The following is a 22,503-nucleotide window of genomic DNA, read 5'->3' as shown; positions in this document are numbered from 1 at the left end:
ACTTCTTCAGCAAAAGAAAGGAGACAAAATTGCTCGAGGTCAAATGGATCTTGGGAGAAGCTGCTCACTTTGGAGCTTTCAAACTGTCTGCAGTTTGAAATTTGGATTAAGAAGCACCCTTACATGTTAGTACATCCATTCCCTCTCCTTTGCCGTACGTGAAGTTTGGCTGCTGGAAGATACTATCTGCAAACTGGGCTCCATCTTCTCCAACTGGAAAATGACACTGAGCATCTATCAATCTCCTGAACATGTATGTTATTAGATCTATGGCTTAACCCTTAGAGGATACTGAAATGTTCCCAGCCAAACCATTGTGAATGCTCCATGTTGAAACCTCACTGCCTCTTCTCCAGCATGTGTGTAACAGCTGCTAAATGGGACAGACCATTACTACCAGGAAGGACTTTTTGCTCGTCTCTGATGTCACTGAGGACCAGGCTCTGAAACGCCTGTGTCCTCTGAGCACTGCAAGATCAAAGCCAGCTGTCATCTAGCACAGCTTGTGCTCTCACTGAAGCATATGCCCATTGTCACAGCTTCTGTAAGAATTAGGCATTTCTCCTCATGCCTTGACCTGGATGAAATATGAACTGGTCGCTGCATTGTGCTGCAGAGAAATGAAGTCAGTCCCAACACGAAGAAAATGCTGCAGGACATTTGGCTACGGCTGATGTTCTCTCACCAGCACTTTGCAAACTCCAGTCCCACTGATCTCGAGAGGGTGCTCAGCACCTTACAGCTGCGTGCCAAGGAGGAGCCGATGCAGAGGCTCTCCTGCACCCATCCATGCCAAGCCAAGCAGAGACGAAACCCGTGCTTCTTACAAACAGGTTTATTTGCATTTTGACTGGAGCACAGATTCTAGATACAGATTTCTTCTGCACAACAGTACAAGAGCCAGTGCAAAATATGCTTTTTTTTTTAATTAATGTACAAAAAAACCCAAAAACCAACAAACGAAAAGACAAAGAGTGTGGCAGTATTTACTCACAACTGGTACGCCTCAGCCTCCAATCGACCCACTTCCGCTCGCCCTCGCCCATCACGCTGACTTCATGGTCAGCATCGCTTGTCTCGAACGGCTGCATTGTCAGTGAAGAGAGGTAACTCCCCTAGCCCTTTGAAAGATAAACACTCACCCCAAGCAAACTGGGACAACAGCAGGCTACTTAAAAAAGTTGGACACACCAGCTGCTCACCAATGCGTCCCCCCACAGGGAGCAGAAGAATTTTGAGGGAATGGGAAAAAAAAAAAGGTACAAATCAGAAATGCACAAAAAATTAGGCACAAGCTTAACCCATTTTGTTTTTAAACAGAGGCAAGGATGTTAAGATACACCTCCAGTCTGCCTTCTCATATTCACCCACAGCAGTGATGATCAAGGCCAAACAAACACTCCCCATGTTGAGTACCCTGTGCTGTCAAACAGATTATAATCTTGAGAAAATATTTCTATTAGTAGCATAAAGTTAAACCATTTCATAACTGGAAGAGAAAGAGAAGCTACAGTCTGAATACAAGTATTTATTTAAGAACAGTCAAAACCAAAACCAGAAACAAACAAAAAAAACCTGTCCCAGTCATCCACCAGATGATTGTTAGAATTACAGCCAATGCTTAAGCAATACAACATCGAGCTAGGAAAGTCATCGTACAGTTGTTCTGCTTAGGGAGTAGCTCTTACTAGTTTACAAAGCATTGGGCAATCTATGTCTCTTTAACTAATTTTCAGAAGCTGCAATATAGAACTGCAGTGTTAGTGCAAGAATATGCTCGTCTTCACCAAGGCCTGGGATTTATATTGCAGAAATTAATCAAATTTACATCACTCCAAGTGTACCATGTCCAAATCACCTAGAGTCATTATTACAGACTTTTACATTTCTACCCAAGGAATGGCTGGGTTTTGAAGCTTGATCAACCAGAGTCTTTTACATTGAACTGCAATTAAACAAAGCAGAGTACCAGTTAAAGCCAAAGAACACAAGTACTCAGCACATATATGTTTTGATACAGTACGGTATGTATGTGTATGTATATATGCATAAATATGTATATGTTACATTATAAGGAGAATGCCATTCAGGACTTCTCAACTGCAAGAATCCTTTTACCACCTGCAAATCTTGAAACTTCAGCCCATTAAATTTCACACCAAGAGAATGAGAACTCCAATATTTTCCAGATTGCATTATTGTTTCTATTTTAGCCAATTAACGAAGCAGGGCCAGCTGAAAGAACAGGAGCTTTAATTTTAATAACACCAGTTCTGCCACCTCAGGCAGATGGCACGAATTTCTATCACCAGATTATTTGCCCCTTCCCTGCCATGCAGTTGCCTCTTATGGACATTTCTATGAGTTCTCAGACCATCACCAGAGTCATACTAACTGATCTGTATCAATTCACTCAGTTGCCAGAGAAAATGCTGCAAATTTTGAAATAATCTAAAACACCCAGTACAGGTCTGACAAGAACTTAGCAGTACTGCCTGGAGTCATATTGTTTTTAATCATGTAATGGTTCTGCCTTTTTATCCCCAGCGAGCCCACTTCTACTCATAGTGGCTGCCACCATACATACAACCTAAGAGCTGGACAGTTTGGGACACCATACTATTCATTGTAATCCTAAAACCCAGAGCTTATAAAGGTCTGCTGTACAAATTTCACATATAGAGCTGAAAAAAGTCTCATTTAAATCACTTTGAGCAGGAGGTTTCATTTGTTACTTTTTAAAAAAGAAATAGGAGAAACAACAACAAAAAGGCAAGAATAAACGTAACAGGCACTTAAGAGCAAAGTAAATGCAAACCCCTTTTGGATATTTAGATGAGGGGGAGCTACTCATCTCCCTTGCCTTTAGCCTATCTAGAATTTAGACACCTAGCCCAGACTAATCATTTGTGCCTCCTCCAGTCTTGAGGAGACAAAAGCTTCCTTCTGGAGGCTGTCACATCCTCAAAGAGGGCAAATGAGTCTCTCCAGGGATGGCAGACCCTCTGTAACCACAGGGAGAGTCTAAGCAGTTAGCTAGTTTACCTGCCACTTACACAGGTGAGACAAGTCTCTCTCTCTCACTCTTCACATAAGCCACTAACATAAATCCTGAAGGCTTTGCTTGGTTCCTGCATGGACAAACTCACCAACTTCAACAGGGCAAGGGTTTGCTTTTGTGTTTTTGGGAGGCAGAGAGGAAGGCTGGTTGGCAGTCCAATCTCACACCAACGTTGCTCTGACCACTTGCACTAGCCGCTCAGTCACGATGGTTCATGCCCGCTTTGCCCATGTACAACCACCCGTTGGTTACGCAGCATCAGGCAACAAGGGCAAAGGGTGCGACATGTTTTCCTAACACCCAATGACGCATCTCAGCCTACTCCTTCCTCAGGGGGGGCAGCGGGAGGGGAGGTGCTGATCTCCTCTCTATGGTGACCAGCGATAGGACACGAGGAAATGGAATGAAGCTGCACCAGGGCAAGTTCAGATTGGACATTAGGAAAAGGTTGTTCACAGAGAGGGTGGTTGGTCACTGGAACAGGGTCCCCCAGGGAAGTGGTCACGGCACCAAGCCTGTCAGAGTTCAAGGAGCGTCTGGATGACACTCTTAGTTATATGGTTTAGTTTTAGGTAGTCCTGTGAGGAGCAGGGAGTTGGATGACTCAGTGATCCTTACGGGTCCCTTACAACTCGCGATATTCTATGATTCCAAGTTGAAGTAACTTGACATTCTCCTGGACACCAAACTAGCTGTGCTGCATCTTCATGGGCATGTATGTTACTGAGCACAATCCTCCAAATTTCTGCTGGGACTAGAGAGGTTCAACAAGGACTAGAACTACTCTACCTTACACACATATTAAAGTTATACAGCTTTACAAACAGGCTAACACAGATAAAACAGTAGAGCCCACCTAGTAGGAAAATATTTATAATCTATGTGATTGTTTACTCTGGTACACCTTCTTACAGCATGGAAAGGAGAACAAGATATATTGTCAAATTCACCCTCATATCAGTATAAAATTATTTTATTTTTTAAAATCTAAATATAACAAGGCCCTAATGGAGAGTTATTTTTGTTCAAAATTAATCAAGCAAGTGCTACTGAAACACTATGAGGAGTTTTGCATATAATGCTTTATGGGAAAGATTTGTTTTTTAAATAATCAAGAACAAGTTATTTTTTTTTTAAATAAGCAAACAGTTCTCAGTCCCTAACTCTGGGAGCAAAGCTACCTCTATCCTTTCTTCACCCTGCTGTGATTCAGTATTGCTGCATTCCCTGAATTACAGGGCTATCATATGTAAGTGGATACGGTACAGGCTATACTCCTGGGAACTCCAAGGTCTTTTTTAAACCCTTCTCGTCATGTCGGATTCACCTCTCTGAGTTGCATTCCAACAACAGCCACACCAGATACTAGGCCAGTATTACAAAACAGGATGAAAAAGCACAGCCAACGTACATCTTCTAAAGTACTTTCCACAAAATAAACCAAACAGCTCCTGATATGCAGGGACACAATTGTCCCACCTACTCACAAACACAGCTGGAATTTATTCCCTGTTTTGGAAGGCAGCTGTAACTGTGTGGCCACAGCCTGGATGCCTCAGGACCCACGGCCAGGGGCTCCCCAGCTGCCTCCCTTCATGCGCAGCAGTGCGGAGCAGGCTGCAGAGCCAGGGAGGCAACAGGGGTGCCAAGGCAGAGTCGAGCTTGACATGGCCTCACCTTCCTCTCAAAAAGATGGCATTTCCCATCCTCCACAAAGGCATACCTTCCCCCAAAGCTCACCCCAGCTTCTCTGTCAGACCTCCCTCACTCCAGGAGACCATACACAACTTCCTCAGCTACACAACCTGGTCCTCAACAAAGAAGCCTCAAGCTCCTTCACTTCAGGGGGAGGAATCGCCATGTCCCAAAGCCTGGGCATCCTTTTTGGAGAAACACTACAATTCATGGAGCATCTAGGACAGCCAGTTGAGCAAGACCATGCCTAAGTAGGCAATGTTACTCAATTAGCTGAGTTGGCTGAAGGTTATCCCATTGTAACATGATTTTTCTATTCTAGTATTATTTTTGGTGTAAGAAAAATCAGTGGGGATGGGTAGATTTTTTTGCGCAAAACTTGATGCTTTTAATGAAAAAAGTTTGTTTTTCTCAATATTTTGCTGTTTATTTCTGTTGGGAAAACTTGAAACACATCGTTTTTGTCAGAAAAATATCAGTCCGTGTCCGTCCAAATTCCTCCAGTGTCAGCTGGGAGCTGTAATTCATGGGCTCCATGTCCCCCTCTTTCCCAGAAGGCTGGGCTCCTGGGCACCCCTCCAGCCTTCATGACGCATTCCCCCTTTGACTAACCCATGGTAAGAGCATCATGGGATCTGTAACCCAGCCAAAGAGCTGGGCCCCAAGGGAGACACGGCGCGCAAGGCACTTGAATGGTAATTTCAGAGGTCTGCAACAGTAGCTCAAACTGATGCTGCTTTAAGGGCCAAATGGATTTAATTAAATGTTTCCATTCCAAAAGGCTAGAATATTTTATTCAGCGTTTTCCAGCTGACAGTTTCTCATTTTTTGAAAAATTTCTATTCCAGGAAAATTTTTGGTATTTCAGCTTTCCATCTCAATTCAGGATGAAATTAAATGTTCAAGTATCAGAATTTGATGCTATATGGACATTCTGTTTGGGAAACAGCCTTATGAATTAGCTCCAAAAGTGAAATGACTCCATCCATGCAAGAAGGATGTGATCCAGTTTGCCTTTGACATCAGTGGAAGCCACTTTTTCAGCTTAGTGGAGCCTGGATGACGTCTCAAAAGACCAAAAGAGGGTGGAGTTAACCATAGGTGCAGATATTGGAAACAGGAGTCAAGAGTGAAATAGCAAGAATATAAGAAGCAGCAACTAAGATGATCCGTTACCTGGAGTTAATCAAAACTCACTTTTACTTACTTCAGTGAGTAACAGGAGGAAAAATCATTAAGATTATAAAACCTAATTCCCAGTTACAGTAAAGATAGCAGTTAATCAACACTTTGTAGAGTAGCATAAATCCATAGTATGAATTTGTCGTGAGCTCTCTAACTTTCAGTGTTCAAAACATTTCCTCAGAAAACCTTCATATACTCCATTCAAGGAGACCACTCTAAAGCTAAAGATATAATACGGTACTGAACTGCTTGCCACAGGTTGTCTGTCCTCCCTTGAACCCTGCAAAATTGTTCTGTTGGATTGGTATTACAGAAGCTCTGTCAGGATGGACCGAGGTCTCTGGACTTTGAGCACATCTACAGGTGGAAAGCAGCTAAGTGCAGGCTTCCAGGGCTGACACTCTGAGTGAGGACTGTGGAGGTTGACTGTGAGGACAAATCCATCCTCTGCATTGCCGAATCTGTTTCTAGATTTAGCCCCAAGCCTTCCACCTCAAAAAGTAAAAGAAGAACCCCAGGGAGCCTATGTCCATCAGCAACAGGGTGTGTGTTGAAAGCAAGAGAGCACCTAGAACAGTAAATAAACCAATTCTTCCAACCATGAGGGGTCTAGAGAATTGTTTTTTGTTTACCTTTCATTTCCCTTTAGTACAAGGCAGATGTTTCTAAGTAATAAGCAGAAACCTTGACAATTTTTAAGACTGAAGAGGAAGGGAGGGAGGAAGAAACATGTACAAGCTTTGAGGATGTTCTCAGCTCCAGCTTCAAAAAAAAACCAAAACAAAAACACACACCACCAAAAATGTGTATCTGCAAAAGCAAGTTTTTCCTTAAGCTGTTTGGTAATTCTTAGTTCATAGGAGCTTTTTATCCAGAAGGTTCTTCATGTTTCCAGTCTAGGTTGTAGCAATCTCAGTGAGGCACTAAATTTTAGGCTGTTAAAGTCCTTCTGTGCAGCACGGTCATTTTAAAATGATGTGGTAGCCATCATTGCTTTCAGCTGTAACAAAGAAATGCAAAGCATTTTTTCATTGCTTTTAGAAAACAGCACAGATACAGAACTCCAGATTTACTGCTTAGGTAGTTTGCAATATTTTGTACTCTTGTTCCACAACCCATTCATGAAAATCAATGTTGAATATCTAGGTGAAAGCATGTATATAAAAAAATACAACATACTAACTGTCATCTTTTATCATTTTAGTAGAAGGTTTTCTGCTCATTTATGTCAGTGGTATCAATGGATTTATGAAAGTTTTATAACAGTATAACTGAGAGGAAAGCATAGATCAATCAGTCTATCATAGCATAAGTTGACGCAACACCTTGACTTACACTAAATTAGATTACTTATCTTTTGAGGATAACAGCACCGAGTTTGTGATAACGTTTAGTGCAATTGAAAGGAGAAACTGTCTTCAGAACTACATGTAATAGCAGCAGCAATACATACCTTTTAATGTGCTGATAACAAAACAAGATTCATCTTGGAAGTTCTGCACCATCTGAAGGGCAGAAGGAAAAAAGCCAACACAAAATATTTTTACAATTTAATTCAAGTTTCTTTCAGTACCAGTATAGAATTTAGAGGAAAGTTATCAAACAACATTTGGTGTCTAGTCTTACACAGTCCTGAGTAACCCTGCCTATAAGATTATTAAAGTACATGACTGATAAATTAAGGTACTTGCAGCTGCTAAGGTGCTTGAGAAGCTTATACTAAAGTGCTTGCCTGGAACTGATCTGGCTTGTTCAGCATTTTAGCATCCCCTTTGCAGCTCTTGATCCTACAAGTTCTTATACCACTCCAGTTAGTCTATTAAAGACCATACTCTTAATTGCCTTCAATGAAGCTATACTAGTTTAGACTGGATGAAGACAGTCCCTCTCCTAAAATCTCCTAAAATCTAGCAATGCTAACACATACACATTCAGCTGAACCATGAAGCTTCGTTGAGCTTACATGAGCATCTGGGATAGTATCTAGAGGTAGTCAGCCTTGAGAAATTGACTCCTTGCTGAATAAAGGAATATTGTTACTATAAAGCCATCTCAGTAGTGTCCACCTGGTTATTTTGACCAGACATCAGTACAGATGCTGTGAGTGCAGGAATCATTTACCTGTTTGTATTCTGGAATCTTAATGAAACTGCTATGAGAGGCAAGGCAGCTCATGGGAAGCAAGATCAGTATCTAAAGCTATTTGAGTTATTCATGAGAAACAACTAGATTTTCAGAACACGTGCAGGTTCTAGTGAGGCCCCTAACTAAAGAGGTGAGTTAAGAGATTCAGCTGATTTCAAATCCAATCTGAAATGCTCATTTAAGCTTCATCCTTAGTCAATGCTTCCTCCCATCTTAGAGTAGCTGCATGGGACAGAGGTGAATTACCTTCAAGAGGCGTCTCATACAGTTGGAGCAGATGCTGGACACCTAACTTCAGAGGGGAGGTGACCAGAATCTCTCTGATCAGCTCAGAAAATCCAGCTTTAAGCAAAAGCCTTTACCTAGCTATTGAATATCATTCAAGTAGAACACTTTCCAGCTGTGAGTTCTCACACCAAATATCCTTTTCATCTTAGACTAATCTCCCTATTCTCTTTTGGGTTTAACATCCACCCCCTGCTCCCGCAAATCAACTTCAGTGGCCAGCCTGTGTGTCTGTGCCTAACGATGCATGAAGTACATTCATAGAGTGCCTCACTCTTGCCACTATAGTACTAGAACAAGAAAAAAAATTATTAAAAAAGCAATAGACATTGTTAATAATTGACTTAAATAAATACTTAAGGCCTTATACCCAAGTTGGTTCAGGCAATTCCCCTACCAAGAGTTGCCTCCAAGCACTTTACATACATAAAGCATCAAGGTTTCAGATTTAATCAGGCTGAAATAGCAAGGAGACTTTAGGAATAAGCATTACAGCCTTCAATTTAGGCTCCAGTTGAGATCTATGCTCTGCTTCACTTGTTTTAACAATGTTTCTTATAAATGAAGCTCCTTAAGTGATTCTGGTGCATGAATGAGTAAGTAATTTAGTGGGGGGAAAAGAGGAAGAAGGGCAACTCACTATTAACCTGCAACTTAATGGAATGGACTAAATTAAGCCATCATATAATGGGACACAAACAGCTAGCAAAGGTCCATGAAATTATAGTGTGCACTTACACAGCACTGACCCTGACCCAGTGGCTGTAATCACTGGCCAAGATGTAAGACTAATTGCCCTAAAGATTTTCAAACTTGCTTTCTTTAGGAAACTTTCCTATTCAATTTTAAAGGTTCTCACTTTAGATCTTTACTTCAGAATTTGTTTAAGTAGCCATCATGAAAAGGAAATGACCAATTTTGTTGTGTTTTTTTAAAAAAAAAAAAAAAAAAAAAAAACCAAACCCACCTCTTTTACAAAGCAAAGATCTTAAAACCACACCAAAATCAATGGTATGCATGCATGATTTGCTTTAAGTATTTGCGTTAACTTGTTGGGATTAGTAACCTTGCAAAGCTTCCTTGAAGATTCATTCCATAATTTAAAAGGTCATCGTAACTTCAGGAAGTCAGACAACTGTTACAGCTCTGACAGAGTTTGCATTAACCCCTTACCTCATTGCTCACTAATACATGGATCCCTGTGGGTCCCTGCCGATAGATTCGATTTATCTGCTGTGGAGAAATGCTGTACAAGTTTGCAATCTTCTCGATTAATTCCAGCGTGGTCAATTCTTCCAAGAAGATTGCATGATATACTGCAACAAGGTGAAAGCAATTACAGAATTACAAAGTAATTACAGAATAACAACTACAGATAACACCAAGATGCTCAATATCAACAACCAAACTGGTTTAAGATCAAGGTCCAAATCTTGACAGTAGATAAACAAGCTTAGTACCTTTAAAGCAGCCCCCAAACATCCAGCTTGATGATTTGTAGAAAAATACCCAGTATTTGGATGCAGTGGGCAAATAAAGCACACGTCACTTTTGCCCAGAGGAAAACACAAGGACTAATGACAACATGTATCGTGAGGCATTAAATAAACCCTCTCATAAAGATGTTAATATTTCTGGATAATCTACTTTTACTGGTTTTGATGTTTTAAAGTAGATCCAGTTAAATAGTAAAACACATGCTATGATGTAACACAAAAGTAGTATTTTATTAGATGTTATCCCACTGACCCCACAGGCACAAACTAAAGACTACAATGTATCAAATAACTGTAGATGACTTATTTTCTAAATCCAATCCAAATGGTAGGAACAACCAGTCAGAAAAGCTGTGCCTGGTTAATGCTATGCGCAAGAACTGAGGACAATCTCTATTCTCATTTGATTGCACATCATGTCATGAGGGATAATTAAGAGCCGTGAGTCCCCAAAAGCTTCAAACTTCCAAGAATTAGAACCTCACTTTAAGACATACCAACCTTCCATTTCCCAGAATATTTTCAAACAAGCCATAGTCTAAAGCAAATTGTGGGATGGGAAGGTAGTTTTTAATGCTATGCTTCCTATTAAGAACTGAATAGAGACTTTGCCGTGGCATTCTGCAGATAGCTTGTAAGTTGGGTCTGTTTCCCACGCAGACAGTACCAGTTGGAATCTGTAGCTCTGAAACTAACCAAAGTGTCAGAACTGGGATAAACAGGACCTCTTTAAACACGCAGGACATCAAGCTGTCCCATGCAGGAGCTCAGGCAGAAAGCAGCATTCTCACCACATAATGTTTAACAAAATCCATACATAAAAACTTACCACAAAGACTGCCATCTCCATTTTCTCTTTTTTGGTGGAGATGGGACCTGTTTTGCTCTGGTTCTTGACAGACATAAATTGTCATCTTGGGCCTTACATTTCTATGGATTATTAAAAAACAGTAGTGAGTGATTTAGTAGATCTAAAATTGTTCCAGTCAGCTAGCAAACACTGAGAGATGGAATCATTCAGGCTGTGCATAAATAACCAGCTAAGGGATAGCCTTGATGCTGGTGACTAGATGTCTTAGGAGGTCTAGTAAGAGCCCCCTGAGAGGTGGTGGTACAGTGCAGAGCACCTTAATCTCTTCAGGATCAGATAAGAATAAGCAGTTTTCAGCACCTGCCAAGCAGCTCATCATACCTGCCTTTACTGATTTGAATCCTGCCCAGCTGGAGAATTTATGTTATTGCCATATAAGTAAGTTTAAGAGTCATTTGAGGCTCCAGGGGTTGGTTGGTTGGTTTGTTGTTTGTTACCTGTGATGGAGATGCAACACAGGGTATTGTAGGCTGTGTCTCATATGAAATGGATGAAAGCTATCAGCTGGTAGCAAATAAACCACTGGAGATCCACATTATGATGCTTCATTTCAGCAACATTTGAGCTGTGCTTGGATTTGAACACCATCGGATTGGATGGTAAAATCAATTACAAAACCAATACAATTGGATTTGATCTCCACCCTCCGAGATGACCTCTCTGAAGTGCTAAAAGGAGGTCTAAATGCTACAACTCCAGGATTAACTTCTAATTAACACTAAAATTATCAAGGGATGCTGCCATAACAAAAAAATAGGAAGGAAGACGTACAAACCTTCCTTTGATTGCATTAAAGAGCCGAATTCCATCAGCAGGCCCACAGATTTGAACAAAATCTTCTTTGGACATCTTCAGTAAGTCAGCACCTACATATTTCAAATTAATTTTTTTTCAGAAGTTAAGCAAATCTTAGCTTCCAAATTGTGTGTATGGGCAGCAGGAAAGGGCAGGAGGAGAGAATCCACAAAGCTAAATCAGACAGATTTGCCCAGAGAAGTTGCAAATTCAGAGAGATGTACACTGCCAATCAATCATTGTGAAACAGAGAGCTAGAAGCTGCCAAAAGAGCAGGACTGCACTGGAAGATATTCTAGCAACTCAGAGACAAGCTAGATATTTAACATTGGCCATTAAATGGCCCAATTTTCTCTAACTGCCATGTTCACCAGTTTAATCATGTTGCAAGTCAGAGACAGGCTCCTCAAGGTTTCAACATCTTTAACAATTCCCCCTTCCACCACCTTACTGCGGTGTACAACTACCTAATGGGAGGGTACAGTGAAGACAGAGCTGCAGATGGAGCCAGACTCTTCTCAAAGATGCACAGGGACAGGATGAGAGGCAGCAGATAGAGGATGGAAGATGGGAAACACTGATTAGGCATAAGGAAAAACTTTTTCACTGTGGGAGCAGTCAAGTATTTGAAGAGGTTGCTTAGAGAGACTGTGGAATTTCCAACCTTAGAGATACTCAAACTCAACTGCACAAGGCCCTGGACTTGCTTCAAGCAGGGGAGTTGCACCTAATGAACTCAAGAAGTCCCTTCCATCTGAACTTATTCCCTTCCATCTTAAGTTATTCTATATTTCTACAAACTGTTTTGGCAAATGCTAACTAATCTAGAACAAAAGAACAACCACACTGGATCAGACCAGTGATCCCATCAACGGTGGCCAGCAGCAGATGCTATTGATATGAAGCATGAGCTGCACTTACAAAAGAGAATAAAGACAAAATAATTGGACTGTTTCAACTCACCCGAAAAACTTGAGAAGAGTCTACAGAATGGAGAGAACCTATTACGATGAAGCCACTGCTGGGCATCTTGAATAGAAGCAGAAGGAAGGAGATGCTACATTGCAAAAAGAATAAGAAGGTCTTGAAATGAACTGTTCACCAGTGTCCTAAAAAAGAAAAGCACCACATTAACATGATCTCAAGTACTTACATCATTGCTGGGAGGCAGGAGCTCCACTTGGTGGGTTGGAGAACTGTTGCTAAAAAAAATTATATAAAGTTGGAAGAGAAAAAACACATTATTTTAAATTTTACATTGCATTGTCCATCCTCTTCCCCCTCCTCCATTTGACTTAATTGTCACAAGTTACATACCAACTTGGTTTTCTTCTCTATCAGATTTTAAAAAAGGTGTCCAAAATCTGGACCAAGAAAAGGAACAAAAAAGACCACCAAACAAAAAACTCTATTTGAGCCTTTTGTTGGTCAGTTGAGGTCCTACTCAACACTGAGAGAAAAACTCAGTTCTGATCTCATTCAAGCTTTTCCATACAGGCGACTCACTAATGTGATGCCATCTAAGCAAGGAAGTTGTGACCTACTAGTGCGGCTGAACTGAAACATTCTACAAGCCAGAGATCCCCTAACTAAATCCACCCTCTAATAATGACTGCAAAAATTTAATAAAGAACATTGTAATTAAAACCTGGTGTTATTTTAAACATAGTAAATCACAATTTAACTGTATTAGACAAAACCACATTTCTACTAAACCCTCCCAAAACATAGACAGGACTTTAACACATCAAGGATTTTCCTGAAGAGCTAATAATCTACCACTGGAAGAAAATGCTCAACAGATCTCTCTACTAACACCAATTTTTGTCATTTCAGTGTCTGTCCCATAAGTTGAGGTTGCTCATTGAAAATTTGTGACACAACATCAATTAATTAATGAGCTCTGTGGGAAGGTGACAAGGCTATAGATTCCCAGACGAGGAAAGAAAGGCCTATGCCAAATTCCTAGGGAAAAATATGTTGCAGGGAGGACTCCAAAGTACCAAGGCACCGTGCTGTGTATTTCTGTCATCAGCTATCATCTTGGGTATTTCAGGACCACTAAAACTGTTTCTTTATGATGGCTATATCAATGAATTAAACATGCCTCCTGTTAATCCTTTGTTCTGGAATGGCTTCTCAGAACCTAGGCTGTTTTGCTCCAGACAGAATTTCTTTAAATCCTGTTCAACTGGGAATTCAGCACCTCAAACCACCTCAAGACAGAAAGGAAGGAAGAAATAACAACTCTGAAATGGTGCTGAAGGCTGAAAGCCTCTAACACTCCTGTCAGAAGATACTGGGAATTGCTGGTACAGGACATGGTGTGTTTTCTGACCCCTACAGAAGAGAAAGAGAGGAAATTCACAGCAGAAATTGCTCTGTTGGTCCTCTGATGGTCACCTCCCATAAGCAGTGAACATACAAATAGTACTCTGCATTACAAGGAATTCCTGGCTGGAAAATCTTAAAAGTCTTTGTGGGAAATATTTTCCCCTTTCTAGGAAGGGTGGTCCTTGACCTCTTCTTCCAGGGTATGAAATGCATAGACACACAAAACACATGCACACAAAGGCTACCGTATCAACAGGAAAGATAAAGCATTTATTTGTTACATACCCATCTCCAAGGTTGAAGCTGTTGGGAGAACTGTTGTAGCTTGGAGATGGAGCATTGTTCATTTGATAAGGCACATCTGGCCAGGGAGAGCACTGTTGGAAGAAAGGCAGCGGGGATACTTTCATAAGGATGGAAATAAAGGATTCGATTCTCCTCTCACACCACATTCATGCTGTTGCCACGCCACTAACTTCAGCTCATCACTCCTGCTGGGAGGAGGAGACGGGCCATGGATTTTCTACGCCGCTCTCCAAGCGGGTTGTCAGGGGGCCAGATTGATTCCAGTTGTGCATTCCACATTTCTCCCATTTCACAAAGCCTGTCCCCGAATAACACTGGGCCAAAGTGTGCACAGCTGTAAGTCAGAGCAATGCCAGTGTCAACTCAGACTGAAGGCAGCAATGATACAGAAATACCCCTGGTCTCAATTATAAATCCCTAATTAAATCCAGGCAAGAGTGACAAATACGCTCCAGTGGCATTGCTTCAGGTTTATACCAGTGAAAGAGCAGAATTTGAACGAGCCTGTTAAAACCTCTAGCTATTAGTTGAAGAGCTCGAGTTATAAATGAGTATTACAGGGAGAAAATTTAAGATAGACAGACACAGAGCTTCTAAAAGTCTTCACAAATATAGGTCAAACTCCATATTCCATTACAGTAGTGTAAAACCAGAATAATCCAGTTAGAATTGGTGACTCTGTTCTGAATTTAAGCCACTGTAATCAGCAGGAGAAATCTAGCCCTGTGGAACCCCAAACCATCAAGAGCTCAAGAAAATGCTCTGTGTTATCCTTGTTTGCAATGATAAAAAGAAGACAAGCATAGCTTTGGAATTTTATCATCTCCACAAATACTAGCAAATATTTTATCATCTCTACAAGCACTAGCAAATATTTAACTCTTTGGCAACCCACATTTCCCCATGCAATATGTCAAAGTGCATCAGAGCTCATAGGAAGAGTTTGGGATCTGCCAACTCAGTAGAATTAGGTCTGTGTACACAAGAGGCTTAACAACCACCACGTTGAATTAGAAAACACGCTAGTCGCTCCTGGCAACTTGAGGAAAATTGAGTGGGAGAGACTAGATCTCACAAACAGGAAGTTTATTTAAATTAAGAAAACCCCCTCATTTCTAGAAAAGTGCAGCAATCCACTTAAAAAAACCAAGAACTAAATCAAACAACAAAATATTCCCATAGGGAGATGGAACAGCACTTTAAAACCACTGTCTTGAGTCCTGTTGCTTAGTAATTCTGCAGTCTGGGGTAAGCTTATATATACATCTTAGTAATGGCAGGGAGGGGTAGAAACATATACATCTCTACATCAGATGCATCAGAATATAAGACATCCAAGTTATTCCTAGAGTAAAAGCTAGAATCTTCTGATATCTAATACATAATAGTAGCCTCATAGGCACATTCACAGAAAAACAGATTAATAAATTTAATCAGACAGCCTGTTCATCTGTTCAAGCACCCCATCTCCAACATGAGCTTTTGCCAGACAGTTCTGAAGAAAATACCTCATACAAGCGGTATCTAAGTGCCATGGCAAGTGCCTGGGAGCATGGCAGAAGAAAGAGAAAACGCTTCTTTTAAAGCTAGGCTGTTAAGGGTTGGTTTATAACCTGAAACATAAGAAACTTCAGCATCTTTTATAAACTTCAACAGGGGAGACATTTTATAATTTCACTCAGGTCTCAATTTCAGTAAGATCTGGGCATATGTGTCTCCACAGGACAATGTCCGAGGCTCAGTTAGACTGCATTTTCTCTCTATCTCCCAACATGCTAAAGTAGTATGACACGTGCCTAAAACACCTTACCTCTGTGAGAATAGTAGTCTCATAGGAAGGCTGATACTTCTCCTTCTCTTGGGTGGTCTTCTTCTCCATTTTTTCCCTGTCAGTCTTCTGTTTTCTGTCTGCTCCTTTAGGCTATAAGCAGAAGCACAAGCTTTCCCTTATGCCAAGTATTACAAGTTTGGAGAGAGAGGCCAACAGATTTTTCTTTCTAATCTGTTCACAAAAGTCTCCTTAAGATTTATGGGGACTCTACACATGGAACAAGATCAGATCTGCATTTGCTAGACAAATTATTAGTCAAGCATCTCTACTGTTTCTATAACATCCCTCATTAATGTGTATTGCAATTCCAAAACAGGCTGACCACATTCCTGAGATTTGATACCGACTATTTCAGACCATGAGCCCCATGAGTTATGCACCTCGACTGGTATTTGTACCATCTCTCCAGGAACAGGAAAGACACTGCTCATAGGAGCAAGACTGGAGCAGCAGATCCTTTGAGAAAACAGGCCTATGAAAAGCTTGTTGTTAAGTGACTATAGGTCTGCCATGCCCAAATTAGGAGCTTCAGAGATGAACAGAATCATCTTTCTCTCCTCCAGGTAGCATGGAGAGGAACTCTGCTGCAACCAGCAAAGGGTATTTAAGATCTCCAAGTTATACTCTCACTGTTCATGGAGGATTGAATCAAAGAAATTGGAGATGCCCATACTGTCTTGATTGTCTAGGAGCATCAAAATACAGTGGATACCCTGAATATCAATCAGTGTAATATGTTGACTCAAAATGACTTAAACCAGTAGCCTCAATATTGCTGAGAAACTGGACCATATTTTGTCTAGTTTTCAATACACATCCTCTTCAGTACACAAACTAATGAGGGGCAATGCCTTCTAGAGACTACTTGTCTATATTCCACAGAAATTTATTTTGTGCACTGATGCCTCTCCAATGGGTTTTCATTCCAACCAGCCAAGGTTTGAGTTGTTGGGGGGTTTATTACTATATTATTATTAATATTATTACATCCACACAGCATAGATCTCAGTATTTATATAGTGTTCAAGGCACAATGGACTGGCACAAGTCTTGGTGCACCACTTGGGTCATTTGAATTTAACTAGAATTGCTGTGTACCAGTTCAGGGCTTATGTCACTTTGTGTGCAAGAGTCCTGTTTAAGATCTTAAGCATACCCAGTTAAAAGGCTGTTCTTTTACCCCACTATTTGCATTACTCCTACACAATTTGAAAACTGTGCATGTTCCTTTGTCTTTGTCTAATCCAGTTGATGACAAAGCTAAAACTACCTCATACCTTGAACACTTTGATCTGGCAGCTTGCAGAATGCAAGTGTTCCGTGTATTCACCATTTTCATTCTGCTTAAAGGTGTCGATTTGCACCCGGAAGGGCACCCCTTTCTCTCCTCCATGTTTCCGTGGAGTAAATTCTGTGCTGATGCAATGTACCTGGCAAAACAAAAGCTGCACTCATCAGTGGAGACAGTTGGAAGCTGTGCAAATCTGAACTTCAGACTCCCTGAACTTGCAGGGTGCCTGAACATGAGGTTTTGGCTCCTCTCGAGAACCTAAGAGAGGCAGAAGAGTTCAAAATGTTTTCATTTCTGTTCCTCAGGACAAAACAATTGAAGAACAAGGACCCTGGAGAGAAACAGGGCATCAGGGAAAGCATCCTTTGATTTAAGTAAATCCCACATACAGATTAAAAACAGATAGTTGGCGTTTGGGATGAGAAACACTCACGAAAGAGGAAAACAAGGTTGTGAACAGTTTCCTCCAGACAAAACCCATGCTTAGAAAGCAACATCCATTTTTTTTTAAAAAAAGAAAATCCTAGCTGTATTGGATAGTACTCCAAAGCTAGCAAGTAGCTAGCAAGTTGGTTTAGCAAGTACCCTACAAATTAATTATACATGATTGTTGCTTGAGTTTGTATATTTTCATTAGCATCTTTCTCTCTTCTTCATGTCTTGGCTACCTCAACTCTCCAGGTCTTCATAAAATATCTCACCATTGTATTTACCACAGGAATATCACTTCTCTCTTACCTGAATGAATGCTGAGGCTCTCTTTGATGGATCCCACAGAAATTCAACAGTGTTCAACTGGGTGGGGCTGGCCCTGGGATCCAAGATACCAACTGACAGTGGAATATCTGTAGAAGAAAACCCCTAAAATTTTAAAAATATTAAATTGAAGAAGAGAAAGCATTTCCATACAATTACAAGATGCATGTGAAAAGCCAAGCCACCAATGATGTATCTATTTGGGACCTATAGTGCTAGATCTCCTTCCCACCCAAAGACATACAGGATTCCTAAGAGAGTAGGATATAAAAACCTAAACACACATGCAAACACACCATACATCATTCAGCACCTCGCTTCCAAACACTGCTCAGGAACCATAATGAAATAGTCTCACCTATATCAAGGATGCGGTCCCCAGGCCGACTCCACCTCCAGCCCTCGAGCTGCTGATGCTCTGTGTACTGCAGGCGTCGATCATGGAAAACTACACGAATTATGCTCTGTTAAGAAAAGATGGCAAGATGAACAATGTGATCCAAAGGCCCTTCTCTGGAGATGACTTTGGTTTTCCAGCGTAGAAGCAAAAGCTGATCTGTTATGTTTCTCACCCCCATTCATGAGGAGAGCAGAGGGTCCACCTAAGAGACCCATCACCATGTTTATCAAATTCCTAAGGGACCCCTGAGTGAGAGAGCAACACATTTTCCCCTTCACAGTGCACGTCTATGCTGCGTAACGCAGCTCTGTACAGCTTTCTGGGATTTGGTCTGGAAGCACTATAGCAATGTCCACCTAATCTTAGGTGTCATGCCATGTAAACATCACTATACTGCCTCCACACCCAAAATGGCTTACATGGGGGTAATATTTAATGTGTCTGTACCATGCTCAAACCCCAGTATATCCCACTCTGACTAGCAAATGTGAAAGCCAGCTCACCTGTCCCTGCACCGGTGGAGCTGACATGCTCAGATACCTTGTCAGTGGGAATTAAACTTGATTCCAGCCATTAACAGCCAGTCATCGGCACTGGATTTGACCCAGTATACTGGTAAACTGCCCCACTACACAGTTAAATGAGTGTAGAATAGGAAAGCTTCTGCAACAGGAGAATTTTCATCTCTAGCCTGCAATGGTGCAGCCATGTGCAACTGGAGAAAAAAGGCTGGAATAAGAGCAATCCCCAGGGCAGACAAGTCTAAAGTACCACTAACTAATATATCCTTTTGTATATTAAGAGTGCTACACTAGCATGAGTCAATGACTCCTTACTTTCCAGTTTCTCAAGTCCATGCTCCTGCTGGGGATTTCTGTATCAAATGGGAGTGAGCGTTTTTTGCCAATGAACCTGAGAAACGCCCAAATCAAAACCTAGCTCTAAGAAGCAAGCAAGCCACAGTGGGAACGCCTGCAAAATTGGAATCCCAATCCACATGCGTCCTGAAATGGGCCAAAAGACAAACAGGGAACTACCTAAACTTGGAAAACATTTGAAATCCAGATTGGAATCCAAATTTTGCAACTAGTCTCCACTTCTCAAAAGAAATCCTGAGGCAGAACAGCCAAGAATTTGGGAGAGGAAGGCTTGAAGGTTGGATCCAGAACCAAGATCCGGACCCAAGTTCTTGAATTTGAACTGTTTTGGGAGGTGGGAAACAACAAAAAAAATCCCCAGAACCAAAGAACCAAGTTTTGTATGTTCATAATTATGTCCATTACCAAAGTAAACTGGAGCTATGCAGAATCTGCATGGCAGAACGATGTAAACACCAGGGTCCTCCATTAGACATGTAACAACCCAGGCGTGTTGCTGGGGTTAAGAAGGGAGACAAGTCTGCCTCTCAGCAGTTTTGACCATGTTCACCTCTGAACTTTGGGATTCCCCTGAACCCAACATTCACAGTGAAACTCTGGGGTCATGATCACAAACTGAATAAAGGTTCCCCTGAAGCCCTGTAAAGCCAAGCTGCATAGTCCCGTGAAACTAGCACTCAACAACTCCATCAGCCCTGCTCCTATTAAAAACAATGGCAAAGTATTCTCCATTGTCTCAGTGTAAGCAAGGTCAGGCCCTTCATTAGAGGCTGTATGTAGTAGCAGGAAGAAAAGAAATCTATATTTCTCCTTACCTTTACATATTTTGTGTTTAAATCTTGAAACTCTCCCAATTTCCTATTCTCAAGTAGACGGATTTCATAAGACTGACCTAGAGTTTAAGGAAACATTTCCAAGGTGTTTAATATGTTGTAGCAATGAGAGAGTCATGCTGGCATTTACGTGGCTAATAAAGCATACGTTTGATCAGGGAAAGCTCATTTTTGGTAACATAATGCATTTGCCCCCAGTAATCGAGTAGGCACTAAAGCGCAGCAGAAATCTGAGGGGAAGGTTTGTCTTTTGGCAGTTAAAAGCTCTCAGGGCATCGATCATAGTCCGTCTCCCAGGGCTGCTACAGTTTTCTGGTCACCCTTCAGAAAGTCACCAAGGTGTTTGAGGCAGTTGTCCCCCCGTGTCACATGGCTGTAACAGCACTGCCTTCATCTGTCCCTTCTGCTGAAGCAACGGTTGTGTGAAGAGCTTCTGGCACAACACGTCTAGGCACTATTCTGCAGAGGATAGCAACTTGGGCAAAATCTTGCCTTCTTCAGAGAGCAGTCAGGTCTGTAAGGTGTTTCGGTGAACCAGAAACACAAGATTTGTTCCATAAGGCCTTGAGCATGGCTGCCCAGGGCATAAATACTCCTTCAGACACACGTGTGGAAGCAGCAATGGGTATTACAGGATGTGCAAGGACCAATTCCAGGAAGGGAATTCATACTCCAGCACCCCACCACCACCCTCAACATAAGGAATTTAGCCAGTTCAGTTGAATTTAGCTAACTGGTTCATGAAATAGCATCTCCCTCCAAGGCTGAGAGTAGACAAAGGAGACTGATGTCCCAATACCTTAAGCACGAATGGCTAAGACAGCACAAAAGTTCATTGTACAACTCTGTACAATAAACCTACAGCCAGTACAGAGGCAGGACAGGATCATTAGGATTAATGGAGCATACGTACACCTTATAGCTAGTTTTTCTTGTTCATCTTGCTGTCATCCCTTTTACTGAAAAATGCACAAGTACGACAAGGCAGGCACCAAGAAGGAGATCAGTTTGGGTTTTCTGGCTCAACCGGTATCTCCTCAGAACTGGCCCTGCAGAAAACTGCAAAGCAGATATATCTCCCTCTAAGCAGTTACTGCCAGCAGAGACAAAAAATGCTACATTTCTGGATCTGGATCTAGAAATAGAAGACTTATGACAGCAGATGTGTCAGGAGGGCACTGCATTTCAGGCAGATTCCCTTTTGGGAATTCCAGCTCTTCCGGTTGCCCACGTGAGTACAGACCATATCACCAGAGCACAGGGATAATTGTGCTTATTCAGCTGGCTGGCAGGAAAAAAAAAAAAAAAAAAAGGACAAGAGAGGCCATATTGAAGTCCCAACTGTTTGCACAATACTCCTACTGATGTCAATAGGAGTTCTGCAAACAGGAAATGACCCTTGAATCCAGCAAGTGGCTTAGGGCATGGGGAGAGGGGAGAATAAACCGTATGAAGTACCAAATTAAGCACTGGAAACATGCATAGATCTTAACCCATCTCTTTGCGCATACATAAACCAAAATAATAACAGTGACCTTCCTTTGAAGACTGCTGGACAACAAAAGTGGATTTTGTAAACCACAGTCCTGAAATTGAGGACTTCCACACTTTAACTCAAGAGACTTTCTAATGTTCCCACTGATACACGTTAATATTGTTTACTTGGCAATTTTTAGAGAGATTACGTATCTCCCCACATAATCAATACTATTGCATTAGCATAAAAAAATCAGGCTCAGGTTCACAAAATCGGTTTTCTATGTTGTACTATGTACCTGTGTATATGTTGTACATGTGTGTGTATGTTGCGTGAGGTACTTGGCTGCTTGATGGCTCAGTTCAGGGATAGATTTCACCAGCTAAAGAGTGATACAGCTCATTGCCTCAAACTAATTTACACAGCCAAGCATCTCTTGCACTTACAGTTCATTTCCCATGCAAATATGAGGCTAATTAATCATTACAGAAAATTAATTTACTATTTGAGACCATGAGCGTCCAAGAGACAGTAAAATAGATCTATGACTGTACTCAGATGGAGTAACAGGGACAGAGACATTAAGTGGCATGAGCTGTGCTACAGAGGAAGGCAACGGTAGAATCAGAAGCACTGCCAGCCATTCAGCGAGTATCTCAGGAATGAACCAGGTTTTGGGACACCTTTGTGCACTGATATACTCCTAACTCTTTGGTCAGCCTGATCTGCTTATTTGCAGTTCCAATGAGACAAAAGAAAATAACGGGCATAAAAACATTGGCCGTGTTCCCTTCAAAATAGCATCAAGCACTCAAAAACTCTGCAGCATGCTTCTTCCAACCACTTGCATGGGATAGGAACAAT

General features: G+C 41.4%; 1 protein-coding gene across 2 annotated transcripts in view; it reads right to left on the bottom strand.

Annotated features, from left to right (window-relative positions):
• Positions 1-889: 889 nt before the first annotated feature.
• The window catches only part of TFCP2L1 (transcription factor CP2 like 1), a 38,290-nt gene continuing 16,676 nt past the window's right edge, over positions 890-22,503 (bottom strand). Inside the window, exons 3-15 of one of the 2 annotated variants that reach the window (XM_072874585.1) lie at positions 20,145-20,221; positions 18,410-18,515; positions 18,034-18,140; positions 17,282-17,449; positions 15,984-16,094; positions 14,153-14,244; positions 12,687-12,735; positions 12,497-12,590; positions 11,514-11,604; positions 10,697-10,797; positions 9,545-9,687; positions 7,395-7,446; positions 890-6,941 (exon numbers count right to left, since the gene is read on the bottom strand). In XM_072874585.1, the coding sequence (XP_072730686.1) occupies positions 6,904-6,941; positions 7,395-7,446; positions 9,545-9,687; positions 10,697-10,797; positions 11,514-11,604; positions 12,497-12,590; positions 12,687-12,735; positions 14,153-14,244; positions 15,984-16,094; positions 17,282-17,449; positions 18,034-18,140; positions 18,410-18,515; positions 20,145-20,221 (1,229 nt within the window). In that variant the 3' untranslated portion in view covers positions 890-6,903. The remainder of the gene's footprint in view (positions 6,942-7,394; positions 7,447-9,544; positions 9,688-10,696; positions 10,798-11,513; positions 11,605-12,496; positions 12,591-12,686; positions 12,736-14,152; positions 14,245-15,983; positions 16,095-17,281; positions 17,450-18,033; positions 18,141-18,409; positions 18,516-20,144; positions 20,222-22,503) is intronic. The other variant, XM_072874586.1, reaches the window with a different exon arrangement.

Source organism: Ciconia boyciana, chromosome 10 (assembly GCF_034638445.1).
Source record: "Ciconia boyciana chromosome 10, ASM3463844v1, whole genome shotgun sequence".
NCBI lineage: Eukaryota > Metazoa > Chordata > Aves > Ciconiiformes > Ciconiidae > Ciconia > Ciconia boyciana.
This window is presented reverse-complemented; position numbering and strand designations above follow the sequence as displayed.